General features: G+C 65.9%; 1 protein-coding gene across 1 annotated transcript in view; it reads right to left on the bottom strand.

Annotated features, from left to right (window-relative positions):
- Positions 1–1,512: 1,512 nt before the first annotated feature.
- The window catches only part of PTPRN (protein tyrosine phosphatase receptor type N), a 31,810-nt gene continuing 15,149 nt past the window's right edge, over positions 1,513–18,173 (bottom strand). Inside the window, 15 exon segments of the mRNA XM_065413819.1 lie at positions 1,513–1,584; positions 2,036–2,109; positions 2,529–2,593; positions 2,897–2,950; positions 5,029–5,195; positions 5,331–5,450; positions 5,973–6,050; positions 6,285–6,358; positions 6,682–6,829; positions 8,050–8,259; positions 8,439–8,651; positions 14,691–14,755; positions 15,158–15,237; positions 15,597–15,683; positions 16,206–16,504. Coding sequence (XP_065269891.1) covers positions 1,513–1,584; positions 2,036–2,109; positions 2,529–2,593; positions 2,897–2,950; positions 5,029–5,195; positions 5,331–5,450; positions 5,973–6,050; positions 6,285–6,358; positions 6,682–6,829; positions 8,050–8,259; positions 8,439–8,651; positions 14,691–14,755; positions 15,158–15,237; positions 15,597–15,683; positions 16,206–16,504 — 1,806 coding nt within the window.

Raw genomic sequence — 18,173 nt, 5'->3', positions numbered from 1 at the left:
CCCCCCCCCCCCCCTTCCCAATGGTCTGCTCCTCCCTGTGGCCCTTCCTCTGGGGGGGGGCGCTGTAGCTGGAAGAGATGGCGGATTCCCCCTCAGAGCCTGCACCCTGGGAGGGGATCTTACTCCACAACCAACCCCCCTTCCCCTCACAGCTGGGCAGGAGCGGCTCTAAGGCTGTGGATGCAAGGGGGGTGGAAGGACTATGCCTATGCCCTGCGGTGCATCTCCCTTGCTGCTGTGGGGCTGTGCCACCCCCCAGGGCGTGGACCCTGCTGTCAGTCAATAAACCATTTGCAATAGATGCACTGTGTGAGGGGGGGCTCTCTGAGGGGGGAGGGCAGGGGCTGGCTGGAGCAGCCTGGATGGGGGTGTCAGGCCAGGCCAGGCCTGGGAAATTCAGCGCCAAGGGGGGGCGCTGGGGCTGCACCAGGCACAAGCAGCGTTTTCCCCCAGGGGGGGTAGGCCCAGGCAGTTCCCATTGGCAGACCTGGCACAGGGGTACTCAGGGGCACTTGCCCCTCGCCCCTCTCTAACCCCCAGCTCTCAGCTGCTGGGTGGGCATGGAGTGAGCTGGTATCTGCGCTCAGTCTGTGCTGCCTTCCCCACCCTGTGTGTGTGGGTGGTGGGAGGGGGCAAGTGAGGGGCACAAACACCCCCCCCCCCCGGCACGAGGCAGGGAAATACTCACAGAGACAGGCCAGGCCGGGCTGCAGCTGCACAAACGCGACACGAGAACTTTATTCACATCAAGATACAAAATTATATTTCTCTAGAAATTTCTCTTCTGCTCGACTGACGATGATTGACCCACGTGGGGGGGAGGGTAAGGATTGCTCCAGCTGTGTCACCTCTTGCCCCAGGAAGCGTGGGGGGAAGGGTCCACCCCCGGGCAGTGAGACAGGCAGGGGGAGGGACAGGAGCAGGGCAGGTGGGGGCTAGCCTGGCGAGAGCTGCAGTGCCCCCCCCCCCAACTCCAGGAGAAAGGGCACGGAGCAGCAGAGCTCCGGGGGCAGGAGAAGCAAGGGCAGGGGCTGCTCCCAGGCCTGTCCTGCCCAGCGGGTGCAGGCTCCTGGCAGAGCTCAGAACCGCCCCGTGCTGGGTCAGACCTTCCCTGGCCGTGGGCAAGGCCTGGGTACCCGTGGGCCTGTGCGGGGGCAGTGTGACTAGACACACACACGGGAGGAGCCCGGGGCAGGGGCTGTGCATGGGCACCTGTACACAGGAGGCAGGAGAGCACTGGGCATTCAGGGGCAGATGGGGGGGACAGCACGGTCCCATCTTAAACTCTCAGGGCAGTTGGTGCAGCCCCCCATCCCCCAGCGGGTTCAGGCTGCCGACCCCTCCTCCGGGCCCAGCCGCGGCCCGGGCAGCACATTGGGGCAAGGGCAGACGACCAGCATCACAAACACGACGTTACAGGGGCGAGCGACCCCAGCGGGCGGGCGCTCAAAGCACACGGGGCGGCACCCGGGAGGAGGCCGGCGCGACGGGGCTGGAGGTGAGGCGACCGGCTCACTGTGGCAGCGCCTTCAGGATGGCATTGACCTCCTCTGCCACGGCCGTCAGCGCAAACTCAAACTGGTCCTGCGGAAGGGAGAGCAGGGTGAGCCCCACCCCGGAGCGGCGCAGCACGTGCCCAGCATGAGGGGGCAGGGCTGTATGCCTTTCCCCCGTGCTGCCCGCCCAGCGCCAGGGCCCTGCTTCCTGGAAGCTGGCCCCAGAGCCCGGGCCCAGCACAACAGATGAACCTGCTGTCCTGAGACGGGGCAGCCCCATTGTGCCCCCAGTGCTGGGAAGGAAGCCAGGGGCCCCAGCTCTCTGCCCCCTGTTGGGAGAACTGGCCAGCGCCTGGGTAGGGGCACAGCGGCTGTGGGGCCAGGTGCAGCAGAGGGGAGAAGGGCTCTATGCCCCCCCCCCCCACTGCCCCACAGGGAGTGTCCTGCCCCTTCCCTGCTGGTGGCTGGCCCAGCCCTGGGGCTGACCCCCTGAGAGCTGCCCCTGCAGGCTTGGGGCCTGGTTTGGGGAAGGGGCGCACCTTAGTCTGCACCATGCCAGGCCTCTGGTCACGGACGTGCTCCAGCGTGGCAGCGATGTCAATCTCCTTCACTCCTAGGGCAGAGCACACGAGGGGTCAGCGGGGGCGCCGGAGCCAGGGCTGGGGAGCTGGAGGGGGGGATCCAGGGGCAGAGCAGGGGCACTCGAGCCAGTGATGGGGATCTGGAGGGGAGGATCTAGGGGCAGAGCAGACGAGGGGGTGGAGCGGGGCCCTGGAGCAGCGGATCCAGGGGCAGAGCTAGGAGACAGCCAGTGGGACAGGAGCCGAGGGCAGGGGAGCATGGGGGGGACCAGGGAGAGCCGAGCCAGGGCTGGGTGCCAGGCCCAGGCAACATGGGGAGCAGAGGCTCAGGGACGGGGACTGGTCAAGATAAAGGACCCAAGTGGGTCCCGACGCCAGGGCCGTGTGTTGGATGCTGGGAGGTTGTGGGGCGGGGGGGGAGGTCGCTAGGAGGGGCCACAGGCGCACTCACCTTTGGCCATTCGGTTTAGTACCATGTCGATGAGGATGTAGGTCCCGGTCCTGCCTGCCCCGTCACTGGAAGAGACAGACGCTCACAACCCCCTGCACGGGGGGGACACCAGGCTCCCAGCAGGGCACGGGGGCGGTGAGCCACTGCAGGCTTCTCGGGGTCCCCACTGTGCTGCACATGCTCTCCCCCCCCCCCCACACCCGCCCTGGCAGGGGAACGGGCCCCAGGCCAGCATGGGTGGGGCGTCCCGTGGAGGGAGGAGGGGGCAGCGTGACAGCCCCTGCCAGGATGGAGCCTGCCCCAGGCAGGGTGGTCCCCCCAGACCCTCCCCAGGCAGGGCCCAGTGGCACGGACATGGGGGCCGTTACCTGCAGTGCACGATAACAGGGCAGGAGCGACCCCGGTAGCACTTGTTGACCTTCCTGCAAGGACAAGGAGAGAGCAGGTGAGAGCAGCCAGCGCCCACCCAGCTCCCACACAGCCACCCTGCCCCCAGAGCCCCCGCAGCCCAGAGCAGAGCCCTGCCCCGGGGCACAGACGGGGTCATGTCCTGGGGCCTGGCGACCCAGCGGGAAGAACTACCAGCCGCCTGGCCCGAGCCGAGGGCTCTCCGCGGCGGGAGCAGCGATGCGCTCTGCCTGCTGTCTCGCCCCGGGGGCCATTCCTGCAGCGCCGGGCCCACTCCCCCTGCCCCGGGGCGAGTGCCCAGCCAGGTAGGGCTGGCGTCCCTGCTCCCGCCAGGCCTGGCTGGGAGCCGTGGGGCTGGGGACACTGCCCCGAAGGGGGGCGCTAGGGGGAGTCCAGGGGGCCGGGCTCCATGCAGCAGGCACGGCTGGGAGCCGTGGGGCTGGGGACACTGCCCCGAAGGGGGGCGCTAGGGGGAGTCCAGGGGGCCGGGCTCCATGCAGCAGGCACGGCTGCCAATGCTCACTTTTGTGACTATGCAACTGGACCCAGATTACTAGCTGCAAATCACAAAAATGGCGCTGGCAGCTGCACGAGAGAGAGGAGGGGGGGGACAGTGTGAGTGGCAGGGAGAGGGCGCGGGGATCCCAGCTGGGCTGTGGGGCCATGCCCCACAGAGGGACCCAGAGGCAGCACAGACGGCCACAACCAACACGAGGCTTCAAAACACAGCCCCTCCCCAGAGCCAAGGTGGCAGCAGGAGGGGGGCGCACCAGGGGGCACTCCTCTCTGGTCCAGCCCGCGGTGATGTGGCGCACGCAGACCCACACCCCTAGGTCTGGGGTGGCCTGGGGAAGAAGCGGCCCTGGCTGCAGCCCCAGCCTCTCCAAAGCCAGCCAGCCTGGCCGGGAGCCGGTAACACCGTCAGCGCCACAGGGACGCCAGGGCGGGGCGGTGCCCATGACTAGCCCTGCTTCCCCCAGCTCTTGAGTGCACTGGGTTACACCCACTCTCCTCCCCACAGCGAGCGCAGGGGGGAACCCACGGCCACAGCCCCTGGCCCGCACTCCTGCCCCGAGCTAGCCGAGACGCGCAGCACCGTCCGTCAGCAAGAGGCTGGTACGAGAACCGGGCCTGGTCTCTACGGGGGCAGATACACCTCTGGCCTGGGTATCCGCCAGCCACACACCCAGGGCCCAGCCCAGCAGCCGGGGGCTGGAAATCACCTCCTGGCGGCCTGGAGTGCGGAGACCAACCCCTCTGCAGGACTAGCTCTCCTGCAGCGCCCCCACAGCGCCGAGCCAAAGCCCTGGCAACAGGGCTCCTCTGGCCCAGCCCTGGGGATCCCAGAGGAGGGCCTGCTCCACTGCCCCCCCCAGTCCAGAATCCTCACTGAGCCCCAGTGCCCTGCCCCTCCCCCAGCCATGCAGCGACTCACCCCCTTTCGCTGCAGTGTGGGAGGCCCCTGTGCACACAGGCCCAGGTCACACCGGGCTTTGGCCTCCCATCTGCAGTGGGGAACCAGGGTCTCACCCCTGCCGCCCCAGGCCCTCCTGTTCCCCTGCAGGGATCCCCCAAGGAGCAGCTCTCTCGGCCCCAGCTGGAAGAGCTGAGCTGGTCCCCAGCCAAGTCTCTCGCGCCCTTTCTCTGCCAGAACGTTCAGAGCTCCTCCCGTGCCAACGGCAGGGCAGGGCAGGGCAGCGTCCCCGTCCCGGGCCCTACGGCCAGAGCCCCGCGCTGCTCGGGGGCACTTTGCCCCAGGACATTCCGGGACTATCCCCACGGCCCAAAGGCAGAGACTGGGATGAGGGCCCTTGCCAGGGTCCCTCCCCCTGTCTCACGGCCGGCCCATGCTGGCCCAGCTGCAGCTCTGCAAACCCGCTCCCCCGCCTCCCGGACCCACGGAGCCCCCAGGGACTCACGAGCACGGCCCCCGGCTGCCCTGCTCGCCTCTGGGGCCCCAGCGGACTGGGCATCCGACAGGGTGTGCCAGAGCCACCCCCAGGGCCCGGGCTCGAAGCAGGCCTGGCTTTGCCAGCCCATCGGCCCTGAGGCTGTGCAGCGGGCGCCTGGGAGGAGACACCCCGGCCCTCACCTGCGGAAGTCCAGGAGGGGGCGGGTGGTGGTGGGGATGCCCTCTGCTGGCCAGCTCAGGAAGTGGAACTGGGTCAGGGTGCGGGTCTCCTGCGACTGCACATTCTTCAGGTAGAAGCTACGCACGAGGAAGTCCTCGCACCAGATGTGTTCCGAGACCAGGTTCACCTGCACGGAGAGGCCCAGGGAGTCACGGCCCAGCCAGCTCAGCTCCAATGTCCCGGGGGCTGCGAGCTCAGCCGGGGCTGCGTGCTCTGCCCGCTGGGCCCACTGGGCCGGGCCCCCCACCCACCCGCCACTTGCCTCGTAGATGTGGTAGAGGGAGGAGCCTTCGTCAGGCCAGTAGCGATCGCACTGCTTGATGCTGTCCTCCACCAGCGGGCTCAGCATGACGATCACCGTGCAGCCGTTCTCCCACACCATCTGCACGCAGGGCACACGCCGTCAGCAGCGGGCGCCGGGCCCAGGCTCGGGGGGCTTGTGAAAGGGGCTCTGCTGGGAGAGCCAGGCGGCACTGCGCGGAGCCCAGCAGCCAAAGCCTGGGGTCCCAGCCTACACCTGCTGAGCCAGGCTGGCCAAGAGGACCCAGAGGAGTCCCTGGAAAGGGGTCTGGGCTCTCTTTGGGGGAGCAGCCCCCGCATGTCCCCAGCAGCCAGACTGGGCACCTCCCTGCCCCCGGCTCAGGAAAGCCAGGGCACCCCAGGGCACAGCAAGGTCCGGCCCACCCACCATCCTCACACACGCCTGGCTGAGGCCCTGTGACCCAGCTCTCCAGGGAGCCTCCAGTCTCCCCACTCACAGGAGAGGGATTCGCAGCCCCCTCCCAGGTAGCGCAGACGGGACAGCACCCTGCTGTGCCCAGCCACGGCTAATGCCTCAAAGGCAGGGGTGGGGAGGTACCGGCTCCAGCACCCTCCAGCCTCCCTCCCCGCGGCCGGCACTCACCTGCCAGAAGTCGGCGATGGTGTGCGAGAGGGGCCCCTGCGTGGCGATGTAGGCCGGCATCCGCGGGTCGTGCTCAATCTGGGCCAGGAGACAGCGCGTCAGACACTCCCCTCGGCAGCACGATGGGGGTGCAGCGGGGGCCCCCCAGGAAATGGATGCGTGTCAGGTGGCACCGGGCGAGCGGGCACGCACGAGTGTCGGTACAGGGTGGGGTGTGTACACAAGCGTAACGGGGAGAACCCCGCTCTGAGGAACGCCCCCAGTTGCCGGGGCAGGTGGGCTGGGGGGCAGGGTAGGCGAGCTCTCACTTACAATAGGGCTGGCGTTGATGAAGTCGCTGCGGGATGGGTTGCTCTCGGCCTTCAACTTGATCCGCGCGTGGTCATCTGGGAAATCACCGCACAAGGGGAGCCGTGAGCGAGCAAGATGGGGCTGGGGAAAGCCCCCAGCCAGCGCCACGCACCCCGGGATCCATTGGGCCTCAGAGCTGCCCACGGCTCTGCTCTCGGGGGCAGGGGAGAGAACCGGTTCTCTCTGTCCAAGCAATGCCGGTCGGCACACCCCCATTCCCCCCCCAGCCTGTATGGCCCACTCCAACTAGGGCCAGACCCCAGCATACCCCAAGGGCCCTTGGGGTGACACCTGCTGGGCTGGCAGCTCTTTGGGCCCCAGCCCGCCGAGGGGGGCTCCGAGGGGGCAGGGCACTCACAGGGCACGTAGTCGGGGTTGCGGTTCTTCTTCAGGTTGGCTTCGCTCTGGGCGGCAGTGCAGACGCTGGGCTCAGCCTGGTAGGCGCACAGTGCCTGCCACTCCTTGGCCAGCCGGTCGCGGTTCCTCAGGTGGTCTTCCATGTAGGCCTGCTGGCACAGCACGCGGGTCAGGGCAGTGCCCACCCAGGCAGGGCGAAGGGACGTGGGGAGTGCAGCCTCCCTGGGGTCGGATACAGAGAAGAGGCCACACGGGCAGGGGGGGAGCCCTGGGAAGGGGATATTTGGCCCAGAAGCAGGAGGCTTTACTGAGCCCAGCACCCATCCTGAGTGCCCCCAGTCACCAGCAGGGATGGCCGGCGGCTCTCAGCTGGGAGCTAAGGGAGGAAATCAGAGCCAGCCTGAACAGGGAGTCGCTGCACTGGCTGGGCTGACCAGCACAGACTAACTCCGCGGTCTCTGGGCGAACCTAAGGGCTGCCGACACCGGGTTCCTGAGGGCTAAGAACCCCCCCTCTGTTTGGGGAGTCACTGCACGGCCTGGCTGGGGTGCACCAGTCCCGGCACAGTGGGCAAGTCTCTGCCCAGGGTCTGTCTCAGCTGGCCTCGCTGACCGGAGCGCCCGGTGGGAAGCAGGGGGGCTGGAGCCCCAGAGGTTCAGTCGCAGGAGGCTGGGTGTCTGTGCGGCCCCCCCACGAAGGAAGCCTCCGCTCCCAACACAGGGAGATAAAAGGGAATCACCATCGGAACCAGCACAGCTAGGGCTTCTAACCCTCGAGTGGGCTTGTGACGGAACAGGGAGCAGGGCGGATTTGACCTGGGAACGTAGCCTGGGAGTTACATTGAGCTACCTGAGCTGTAACCTGAGCCAGGAAGGGGGGTGGGGGAAGTGACACCTTCTGCCCGGGAGACTGAACAAAGGAGGAGGAGCAGAGGGGAGGGGGGAGAGAGCTGCTGGAGGGTTTTGGGACGTCTTCAGTTTTGGGCTGGGAGGTGCAACGCAGGGAACCCCAAGCTGGGGTCTAAGCTCCCTGCGCTCCCCAAGAGGACTTGATTGAGGGGTCCTGGTTGTATCTACGAGCTCTGCTGTAGACTGTGTTCCTGTTATCCAATAAACCTTCCGTTTTACTGGCTGGCTGAGAGTCACGGTGAATCGCAGGAAGCCGGGGGTACAGGGCCCTGAGTCCCCCACACTCCGCGACAGGGCTCACCCTCCAGCAGGGGGCAGCGCACACACGGGGATAGGGCAGCATGGATGGAGACACACTCACCCACTGGGGCTCACCTACTCCAGCAGGGGGCAGCGCGCGCACACACACACCCCCCCCATCCCCCCCCCCCCCCCCCCCCCCCCCCGGCAGCGCGGCTCACCAGGATCATGTGGCCGGTGGAGATGTCCATGTTGGACTGCACTGGCTCCTCGCACCAGGATGGCGTGCTGCTGTGGGAACTGGGGCTGGCCTGGGGGGCGTCACTGAACTGGGACGAGACGCTGCTGACCCGGGAGTTCTCGGCCGGGGCCGGGGGGGCGTCCGCGCGGCCGAAGAGCGACTTGGCGGCCATGTGCTGCCGGCACAGCTCCTGGGTGGGGGCGAGACCAGCGCTGCCACCACTGCCCCTCTGCACCGAGCCCGCAGCACCCCCCACCCAACAGCACCGGGAGTTCCCCCTGTCCGGGCCTGGCCCTCCCCTCCGAGCCGAACCGTGGCTACTTCAGTCCCCGCTGTGTCCCCCACCCCCGGCGCTGCCCAGGGCCCTACCTGGTACTCGAAGGTGCTGTCCCCGGTGCCCTCGGGCCCCAGGGCCGCCAGCCGGTCCTTCTCGCGCTGCTTGGCGTGCTGGCGCAGGCAGAAGACGATGGCGGCGGCGATGACCACGCCCGCCACGCAGGCCAGGGCCAGGAAGGTGAGCAGCACGGAGTGGAAGGTGTCGCCGAAGTGCGAGGGGTGCGGGTACGGGGCGGCCTCATTGCGCTGGGGGCAGGGGGGCACCGTTAGCACAGCAGAGTTAGCCCCTGCCAGGGGTGGGGCACATGGGGGGATCCCCGAGGCAGGAGACTCCCCGAGGCCGATCTGGACAGCGATGCTGAGCCGGGGGTCCCCGCCCCCGGGAGGAGGGCCAGGGCTCCGCAGACAGCCAGCAAGGGGCAGGCCCTGAGCCCCCCGGCTAGCCCCACGCAGCCAGCGGGGGAGGAGCAGGGCGGGGGAGCCCCAGCCACGAAGGGGGAGCCCCTATTGTCCCTTCTGCTCTGGCCTGGGGAGGTAACCATGGGAACGGGCAGGAGCGCACAGCGAGCAGCTCAGCGGGGCACCGGAGAGCAGGCCGGGGTTACCATGGCAACGGTGCGATGCCAGCTGCAGCGCCCGGCCAGGGGCCTTTTGGGCGTGCGGGAGCCGAGGAGAGTGCGGCTAACGCTGGGGAGGGAGCCCAGCGCAGGGACCCCAGCCCGAGTCACCCCTCCGGGGGACGAGAAACCGCTGCTAGCGGATGGTCACAGCTTGGAGTCACTACAGACCTGGGGCCGGATGGGAGCCGGCGCCCCCGGAGGGGACAGGCCCTGTCCCCCATTCCCCGCCCCCCTGAGCCAGCCAATCCCTGCCCTGAGGCCAGGAGCCGGCGCCCCCTAGAGGGGACCGGCCTCGTGTCCCAATGTCCACCCCCAAGCCAGCCCCACATCTGCTCAGATGTTCCTGTCTCAGGATTCAGGCCCAGCTGGCCTGCCCTCCCAGGAGGCCGGGGCGGGGCAGCAGGAGGGCAGAGGGAGGACTCCATGCTGCTGGGCTCCTCTCCCCTGACTCCCCGAGCTTCCAAGCCCCTCTTCTGAGAGCTCCCCCCTCAGCCCCTCCTGTCCACCTCCCCTGCCCTCTGTCAGCCCCCAGCGAAATCCAAACCCAGCTCCCCTGCCTCATCACTGCCGGCAACCGCCCGCCAGCCCCCCTCAGGCTCGTGGCATCACACCCTCCCCCCAGCCCCCAAGGCCTCGCGTGCTGCTGCTCCTGCCCCACCTCAGTCACTGCAGCCCCCCCCCCCCATAATGCCCCCAAACCGCAGCCCCCAAGACATCTCCCTGGCCCTGGCACCCAGTCCAGGCTGCCTGTCCCCTCCGCAGCCTGGCATTGCCCCCCATCACCGTCCCCACTGTCCACCCAACGCTGCGCCCAGTGGTGAGGTGCCAGGTGTGCTGCCCCCGTGCCCGGACAGAGACCAGGCTCCCTGCGGGGGGGTTGAGCTGCTCAGCCCTTGGCAGCGAGCCGGGTCCCCTTCCCAGGGCACCATCACCGGAGCACCACAGCGCCTGCTCTGTGCCCTTCCCCTCAGGCCGTGCTGGGCAGTGGAGTCCCCGAGACCTGCCCCATTTGGGGAGTTGGGGTGACCCTCGGGCTGCTGGTGCGGTGCCAAGGTGACACTCCCTGCGGGAAGGGCCCTGTCCCCTCACACCACAGCCCCCATGACGGAGTGGGAATTTTTTATAATATTTTATATGACTACTGTGTGTGCCTCAGTTTCCTCTATGTGCTGCACACTTAACTAGGTTGGGGAAAAGCTGTCTGGAGTCTGGGCCCAGCCAATGGCCTGGCCATTTGGTACCTAGCAACTAAGGACTGGGGGTGGGGGTGGGCAACCCTCTGCAGGAAGCCAGCCAGCTGGGACTAGCCTGGGAACAAAAGGACTAAGGAAGAGGCAAGGTGAGCGCTTGCCCAGAGGGGCCTTGGGGGCTGTTACTCTTCCCCGGGGCCCAGAGAGGGCCGGAGGGTTCTGGGCTCAGGCTGACCCAGCTGGACGCTGCTGTAACTGTGGGTTAATCTAAGGACTCTACGCTGTGTCCAGACAGCCAATAAACCCCCCGTGTGTACCCCACTGGCTGAGTCACTGCACTCAGGAAGGTGGGGGTGCTTTGCTCCCTTGGGGTGGGCAAGGCTCCCTCAGGGGTCCAACCCAGTGGACTTGCTGAGGGGAGCTCACGGTGTGACCCAAGGGTGCTGAAGACTCCGAGGGTTGGTCCCAGGAGGCGGGGAAGCCAAGGAGCTGACCCCAGTGAGTGTGACCCTAAGGGGCTGGCGCACTGCAGGGCTCCTCACGGGGCTGTTCCACCACCGCTTCCCTAGGAGTGTAGGAGCTAGAGATCCAGATGTCCCACCTCCCACCAGCCGGGGTACTCACACCCCGAGCCTGCGCAGCCCCCAGGACACAGCCAGGCCAGCTACCCCGCTGCACAAAGCAGGGACGCTCTAGGTCCAAACAGCTACACACCTGTCGGGGGGGAGGAGGCAGGAGCAGCAGCCAGTGTCCTGCAGCCTCCTCCAGGGGAGAGCAAGGTAGCGTGTGAGCCACCGCCATGTCATCCCCGGGAGTTGGACTGGATCCTGTTCCCAGCAGGACCATGAGATCAGCTGGTCTGAGCTCCTGTACAGCCCTGACGCGAGGGTTCCCCCCGTCACCCCGTACTGCGCCCAACAGCCTGGCTGGGGTAAAGCGGCTGCCAGGAAGGCACCAGGCCGGAGAGCTGGAGAAGCCACCGCTGCCCATGGGAGTTTGTTAATCACCCGCACTGCTACCAACAGGTGCCTAATTTCTAACCTAGTTTCAGCTTCCAGCCGTTGGCTCTTGTTTGGCCTCTCTCTGGTCTCTCGGGTTCCCCACCCATTCTGTGCTGTAGTAACAGACGGGTTGGGCCTGGGGCCCAGATCGAGCCAGGAGTGTCTTTAAAATCCATGAAGGCAGCAGCTGCTTTCTCTGGGTCCCATTCCCCGTGTTTGTGGCTGGGCATCTTCACGCCCAGACAGTGGGTCTGGTTTGTTTCTCAGGGCATCTGCGGGGCAGGAATTGGTCAGGTTTGTTTCTCAGGGAGAAAGTCTGTATTAGCGTGAAGGAAACAGCAGGTGCTAATGGATTCTTTAATCTAGCGGAGCTGGGCAGAACAAAAGCCAACGGCTGGAGGCTGAAGCCAGACAAATTCCAATGGAAAATGAGGTACAAAGTGTTAGTAGGGCAGGCGATAAACCACTGGACCAAGCGCCCAGGGCAGCAGCGTCTTCTCCAGCCCCCGCTGACTTCATGTCCAGCCCGATGATGCTTTACCAAACCAGTGGCTGGGTGAAAGCCTCTGGCTTGCGCTAGGTTGGGGGCGAGGCTAGAGGATCTCATGGTCCCTGTTGGCTTTGAACTCTATGGAGCTCTGAAAAGTCCCCATGACTCATGCACCTCACCAGCCAGCTCAGGGTCGAGAAGGCCAGTGTCTGCCCTGATCGGCCCCACTGCCATACGAAGGTAAAGAACAGCTGGACCCTCTGGCTGGACAGGGCGGTAACACGGGGCTGGCCCCACCGAGCCTCTCAGCAAGGCTGCTTGAGATCCCTGCACAGCCCTGCCTGGCCCCAGTGACCCGGGCACAGCTAGGCTGGGCCAGGGGCAAACTCGTACCACCCACAGAATCTGGGCCCAGGAACCAGGGGTTGGGAATGGGGGACAGGCCTGACTGCACAGCCAGCAGGACAGGAGGGGCCGGGGCCGGACACCCCAGGAATGGGGCAAGTCCACCCAGTCCCAGGGACGAGCAGCCTGTCCAAAGCCACAGGTAGAATCGGGCCTGGCAAGAGAGCAGCATCACCCCATGGGGCAGGAATGGAGCCTGGGGCTCACACCCCACGCCCAGGGGGAGGGAACCCCGACAGAGCAGGGGCTCTGCCTCGGTGACACCTGGCAGCATGGGGCAGCCGGCCATGGCAGGGAAGCGTCATTTGAATGTCACTGATCTGTGCAGCACGGGGTAGGTGTGTCTCATAGATGGGCGCCCAAGTGCCAGTCTGCCCAGGCCACCCCCTTTGCCGGGGCAGCCCCCCCCCCCCCCCATGCCTCATTTCAGGACATTCTGGCCCTTGCTCCAAATCTCTAGCCCCAGGACCGGAGCCTGAGAACTCATCCAGCCCCATCTCCACCCCCACCACCCCTGTGCCCGGGTGGCAAATCCTCCAGGCCCCTCCTTTGAACCCTCAGCCCACGCGGTGCCCGGTGCGGAGGGGACTGCGACGGCAGCCATTCCTCTGCAGGAGACATCTCTGCGCGGAGATCGGCATCCCCCCAGAAACCGCTTCTCCCCCACCCAGTTGGGACATGCACCCGGCCCACCCCTCCAGGGGAGTTTCCCAGGGCAGAGGCAAGCGTACCCCGCAGTCCATGCTGCCACAGTGGAGCCAAGGCCAGGAAATCCCCCGGCTGCCCAGAGAGGCAGAGCCTGGCTGGCTGTGCCAGTCACAGCACACTCTGCCCTGACTCCTGCCCCACGCCTCAAGGCTCTGCTGAGGCCAGCCCCCATCCTGCGGGGTTTTCACCCCAATCAATACGGAGCATGGTGCGGTTTCATGTCCCTGCGGCCGCTAGGTGTAGGGGCGGCCACGAGGGCTCCACGCACCGCCCCTGCCCACAGTCACCGCCCCCGCAGCTCCCATTGGCTGCGGTTCCCAGCCAATGGGAGCTGCAGAGCCAGCGCTCGGGGCGGGGGCAGCGTGCAGAGCCTCCCTGGCCGCCCCTACACCTAGGGGCTGCATGGACATGCTGCCGCTTCCAGGAGCTGCGTGGAGCAGGGTAAGGAGCCTGCCAGCCCCGCACTAACCGGACTTAAGGGTCCAGACAGCGGTGCTGACCGGAGCCACCAGGATCCCTTTTCGAGCAGGTGTTTTGGTCGAAAACCGGACACCTGGCACTCCTAGCAGCCAGAGGGGACTGGGTGACAGAAGGGATCCCCAGGACTTATCCCAGCAGTGGGGCCATATCTGCCCACGGCACTCTCCCCCCTCCTGCCACACAGAGTCCCCGGCAAGGGTGGGACTAGCAGGCCCCTCAGAGCAGTGGAGCTGTGAGTGAGCATCCCATTGCGATACCTAGCGCAGCTCCCCCCTTCCCCAGCGACGGGCTCAGGCTCTCTGCAGCCTCAGGCAGCGTCGCTCACAGTCAGTGCAGCGCCCCGCCCCCCCTTCCCCAGCAACGGGCTCAGGCTCTCTGCAGCCTCAGGCAGCGGCGCTCACAGTCAGGGCAGCGCCCTGCCCCCCCTTCCCCAGCGACGGGCTCAGGCTCTCTGCAGCCTCAGGCAGCGGCGCTGTGTCAGTCACACTCAGGTCGTGGTTTTGAGTTTCCTTCCCAGCGACGAGGGAATGATCACAGGGCTTCTCCCCTCATTGCACAGCTCCTGGAGCTGGGGCCTGGCCTGGGCCCATGGTGCTGAGGCCTTACTCCTGCTCTCGGGGGAGGTGGAGGGACGGGGCAGACGAATTCAGTTCACTAGGCAAACGTGACAGCTGCCATCTCAGCCGACCCTGGGAGCTAGAGCAGAAAGCCTGTGCGTCTCCAGCCGGAGCGAAGGGGCCCTGTAGCTGGGGCACTGACAGACGGACAAGGTGCAGCAGGGACACACCGTCGGCGCGGGAAGGCCTGGCGTGGTGGGGCTGGGGTCGGCGTGACAAACGTCGGGTGGGATTGGGAGAGAACAGGCCTGTGAGAACCCGGGCGTCAGCCCTAAATACTGCAGCGAGCTCAGAGCAGGGACAGCCAGGCAGGTCGCCCCCGGGCACCCCTGGGAGAGGGGTGGGACACGCTGCAGGCACTAGCCCCAGGAGAACCTGCCTTTGTCTTATATAGGCGCCTATTACATCCCACCCCGATTTTTCCACCCTTGCTATCTGGTCACCGTAACCGGCTCACCTGCTAGGAGTCTGCAGCAGGCCTGCCCCTAGTGCTCAACCAGCCCCACAGCTGGAGAGGGAGGGGGTCTGACTGAACAACCCTGCAGCGGAGGAGCAGAGGTCCCAGCGCAGGCAGCCCCAGGAGACGGCCCCAGCCCCGGCCGCACCCCAGCACCAAGATATAACCTTATCTCCCCCCCAGATCCCAACTCCCAGGACGCCGGCATGGGGACATGGCCACGTCCCCAGTCACTCAGCTGCAGGGGCACAGTGGGGAGCCCGACCCAGGACGGGGGGGAGCCCGTCGGGGCGTTTCCGGCAGGGTCGCTGCCTTACCTGCCCCACGCCCATCTGCACAATCTTGAGCCCCAGCTCGGCCTCCAGCTCCGACTTCACCATCGCTGCAGAGAGAGGAGAGGTCAGGGCGGGGAGCACACGGCCCCAGCGAGCACAAGTGGGGTGAATCGCCGAGGGCCTGCCCCGGACCATGGGGGCATCACCCTGCTTCCCAGCTCCTATCTGGACGCGGGCCCTCCCCCCACTGCCTGCCCTACAGCGTGGGGCGCAGACCACAGCAGGTACTCAGAGCTGGGAGGGGCCGTGGATGTGGGGGGGGGGGGGCAGAGGGGATCAATGAATCACTCGCCTCAGGGCCAGCCCTGCCCACCTGAGCCCCCCACTCCATGCACTGGGGCCCTGGCCTGGGCCCCACGCAGCCTCCCCTCACCCGGGTGGTGCAGGCCTAGCCGGCTCCCGGGCGTCTCCCTCGCAGGATCCAGAGCCCCCAGCCACACCCCACTCACCGGCCTGATTGGTCACATCCGCCAGCGACAGGTTCTGATGGTTCTGCCGGATCCGGAAGGTGAGAGCTGGGCCCACGACACTGCAGGGAGCAGAGAGGCCTGGGCATCACAAGACAGGGAGGGGCCAGACCCCAGCCAAGGGGGCCGTGCTCCCTGCCCAGACCGCACCCCGGATCCCTGTGCCCCGGCCTAACCGAGACAGGGAGATTGGGGGCTAGGGCAGCTGCTGACGTGCCGCAAAGAGGGGGCAGCGACTGCGGATGAACTAGGGTGAGACCTCAACCCCTTGGCCCTATGTCCCCCCCCACTGCACTCACCCCAAGCCAGACCACCCCCTCCAGCGATGCTACACCCCTCCCAGGATGCATTGCTCTGCCCCCCACTGGACACTCCGCTGCTGCCCTCTCTGGGGCCGCCCGTGAGCCCCCCGCGGCCCCACCTGATGTTGATGAAGGTGGCCGTGGACAGGTGGACGTGCTCGGCCAGGATCTCCAGCAGCCGGACGCCGACAGCGAGGCCCAGCGGCCTGGAGAGGAGCAGAGACAGGCGCAGCTCAGGGAGGCTCCGGGCTCACAACCTCCCCCAGCACCCGAGGTGGGTCAAGGGCCCTGAGGGTCAGGCCGGCTGGGCGCCTGAGCAAGCCAGCGACAGGGTGGGTCCCAGCCCTGCCAGGCCCCCGCCATGCAGAGGAGCTGGGAGGAGGGGGCGTGGAGCCGGGTCAGGGGGGGAGGGGGAGTTAGGAGCATTTACCCAACTTGCACGAGTGGCCATCATGCGCAGGGGCTGCTCGCACGCGCGTCGCACAGCCCTTGGGCTGCTCCCGCCAGTCAGAACCAGGTGCCATCCTGGCCTGAGGAACAAGGTCCCCCCCGCGGACACCCCAGAGAATCGGCCGCAGACCGGCCACCGGGGCGGGGGCCAGAGCAGGGAAAGCTGGTGGCCCCCTCCGCACCATGGCCACAGGCACAGCAGCCATACAAGCCAGGAAGCCGCATACTCTGGCCCTTTCACCCCCCAGCCCAGCCCGGCCCCCATCCGCAGCTCTCACTTCTGGTCAGTGACGATGTAGCCGTACTCCTCAGCGGGCCGGGGCTCCAGCTGCTCCCCCTTCCCGCCATGGCCCCTGGGCTCCGTGTAGCTCTTCTTCTGCACTGGGAGATGGAGCACGTCCCCTGGTTCAGCCTGGGACACCGACGTAGGCCTGGCACTGCCCCGTGCCGGGCCAGCCGCCTCCTCCCATCTCGGCCCCTCCGTCCGGGAGGCGGCACTGGCTGGATTCTCAGCGGGAGGCACCGTGGAGGGGGGTGGCTCCGGCTCCTCCCCGTGCTGCATTTCCCCTTCCGTCACCTGGGGCAGAGGGCGGCACGTTACCCACGGGGCAGCCGGGCCTGGCTCATGGCAGAGTCTGCCCCACCTGGGGAAATGAGCCAGCCCTTAAGGCGGGAGAATGGGGCCTCAGCTCCTGTGACCAGCCCTTGGCCAGAATCCGTCTCCTCGTGGCCTTGGCAAGACCTCTCCGAGGAGAGACACAGCTCCGGCTGGGGACAGGTGGCAGGAGGCGCTGTGCAAGACTCACCCTGGAGTTCTGCTGTCACCCCTCAATCTCAGCCTGCCGCTGCCCCGCGGGACTTCTCCCACATGGGCTGCCAATAAATATTTGCAGATGGAGAAAGCACACTCGGGCTAGCTTGCTCTCCGCAAACCCATTCTGTTTTCACCCTAGGGCCCGGAGGCCCAGCCCCTGGGGCATTGGACTGTGTAGTAGACCCCTCTGAAGAGCCAGCTGGTTGAAGGGAACGGAGGGCTGTACGGGACACACCTGTGGAAGTCTGCTTGCCCCAACTGGGAAGAAAATTAAGCTTGCCCACAAAAAGCTACAGCCGTCCAGGGAAGATGGACAATCTGGGTCAGGGATTCTATCCTAGGAAGATCTGCAAGGGCCAGGAGGACGGCGTGCTGCCTTCCCGGAGCCAGGCCACGAGAGGTCGCTGAGATCTGACAGGTTTCTGCAGTTGACGGGGACGAACCGTACTGATGACAGAGCTCAGTGGGGTCTCACACAGATTACACAGGCCCTTCCAGTTCCCCGAAGAACATCCAAGCAACCTTCTCGGAGATCCTGCCTGTCCTACGAGCAAAGCAGGACAGAAGAGAAGATTCTGGGGGTGAACTGCTGACTAGGTGCTAGGAGAGGGGGCTGCAGAGTTTGGCTGGCCTCCACCTCCGCAGAAAGACGACCAATCTCCTTGGGGACAGGCTAGCGAGAGTAGTCAAGAGGGGGTTAAACTAACAAGGGGACGAAATGAGAACACAGTTGTGATGCTGAGAACGTCCTCACCAAGACCCCAGAGGACATGAAGAGCAGAAATTCTTTAACTGCCTGGACACCAAGGGTAGGAGCCTGGCGAACAAACCAGAGGAACCGGAATTGCTCATTTATGAGCATAAATTTGATCCAGCTGGTTTGACTGGTAGGAAGATTTGGGTGACTGGCACGGCAAAAATCAATGGTTATGACTGACTGAGGAAGGATCAAGTGGCCCGGAGGGGAGGGGAAGTGGCACTGTCAAAAATAGCATGACCTCTTTCCGATATCAAATGCTTATGGCTCAATATCCTAACAGAGAAAGCACAAGATGGGGTGTTGGTTGGTGTCTGCTGCAGAGCCCCAAAACCCACTAGGGAACAGGATGACTGACTCGTCAGGCACCCGAATAGGATGGGTAGGGAAAAGAGCCATATGCTCAAGGGGGGACTTCAGTTTGAAGGACACACACTGGTTGTCTCGTGCTGCCAGGACTAAAACATCCTCGGAACATCTAAAAATTATAGAATTTCCTAACTCAAGCCAGTGCTGAATCCAACGTGGGGGAATTCTGCATTAGACCTCATCTTGAGGGACAAAGAGGAAACGGTCAAAGATCGAAAAATTAGTTGTAGCTTAGGTGCAAGTTATGACTTGATCACATTTGTTATGTGCAAACAGAATAAAGTCTGAACCAGTAATACATAGATA

Source organism: Emys orbicularis, chromosome 11 (genome assembly GCF_028017835.1).
Source record: "Emys orbicularis isolate rEmyOrb1 chromosome 11, rEmyOrb1.hap1, whole genome shotgun sequence".
NCBI lineage: Eukaryota > Metazoa > Chordata > Testudines > Emydidae > Emys > Emys orbicularis.
Note: the sequence above shows the minus strand (reverse complement) of the source record. Positions and strands in the feature narration are given on the sequence as shown.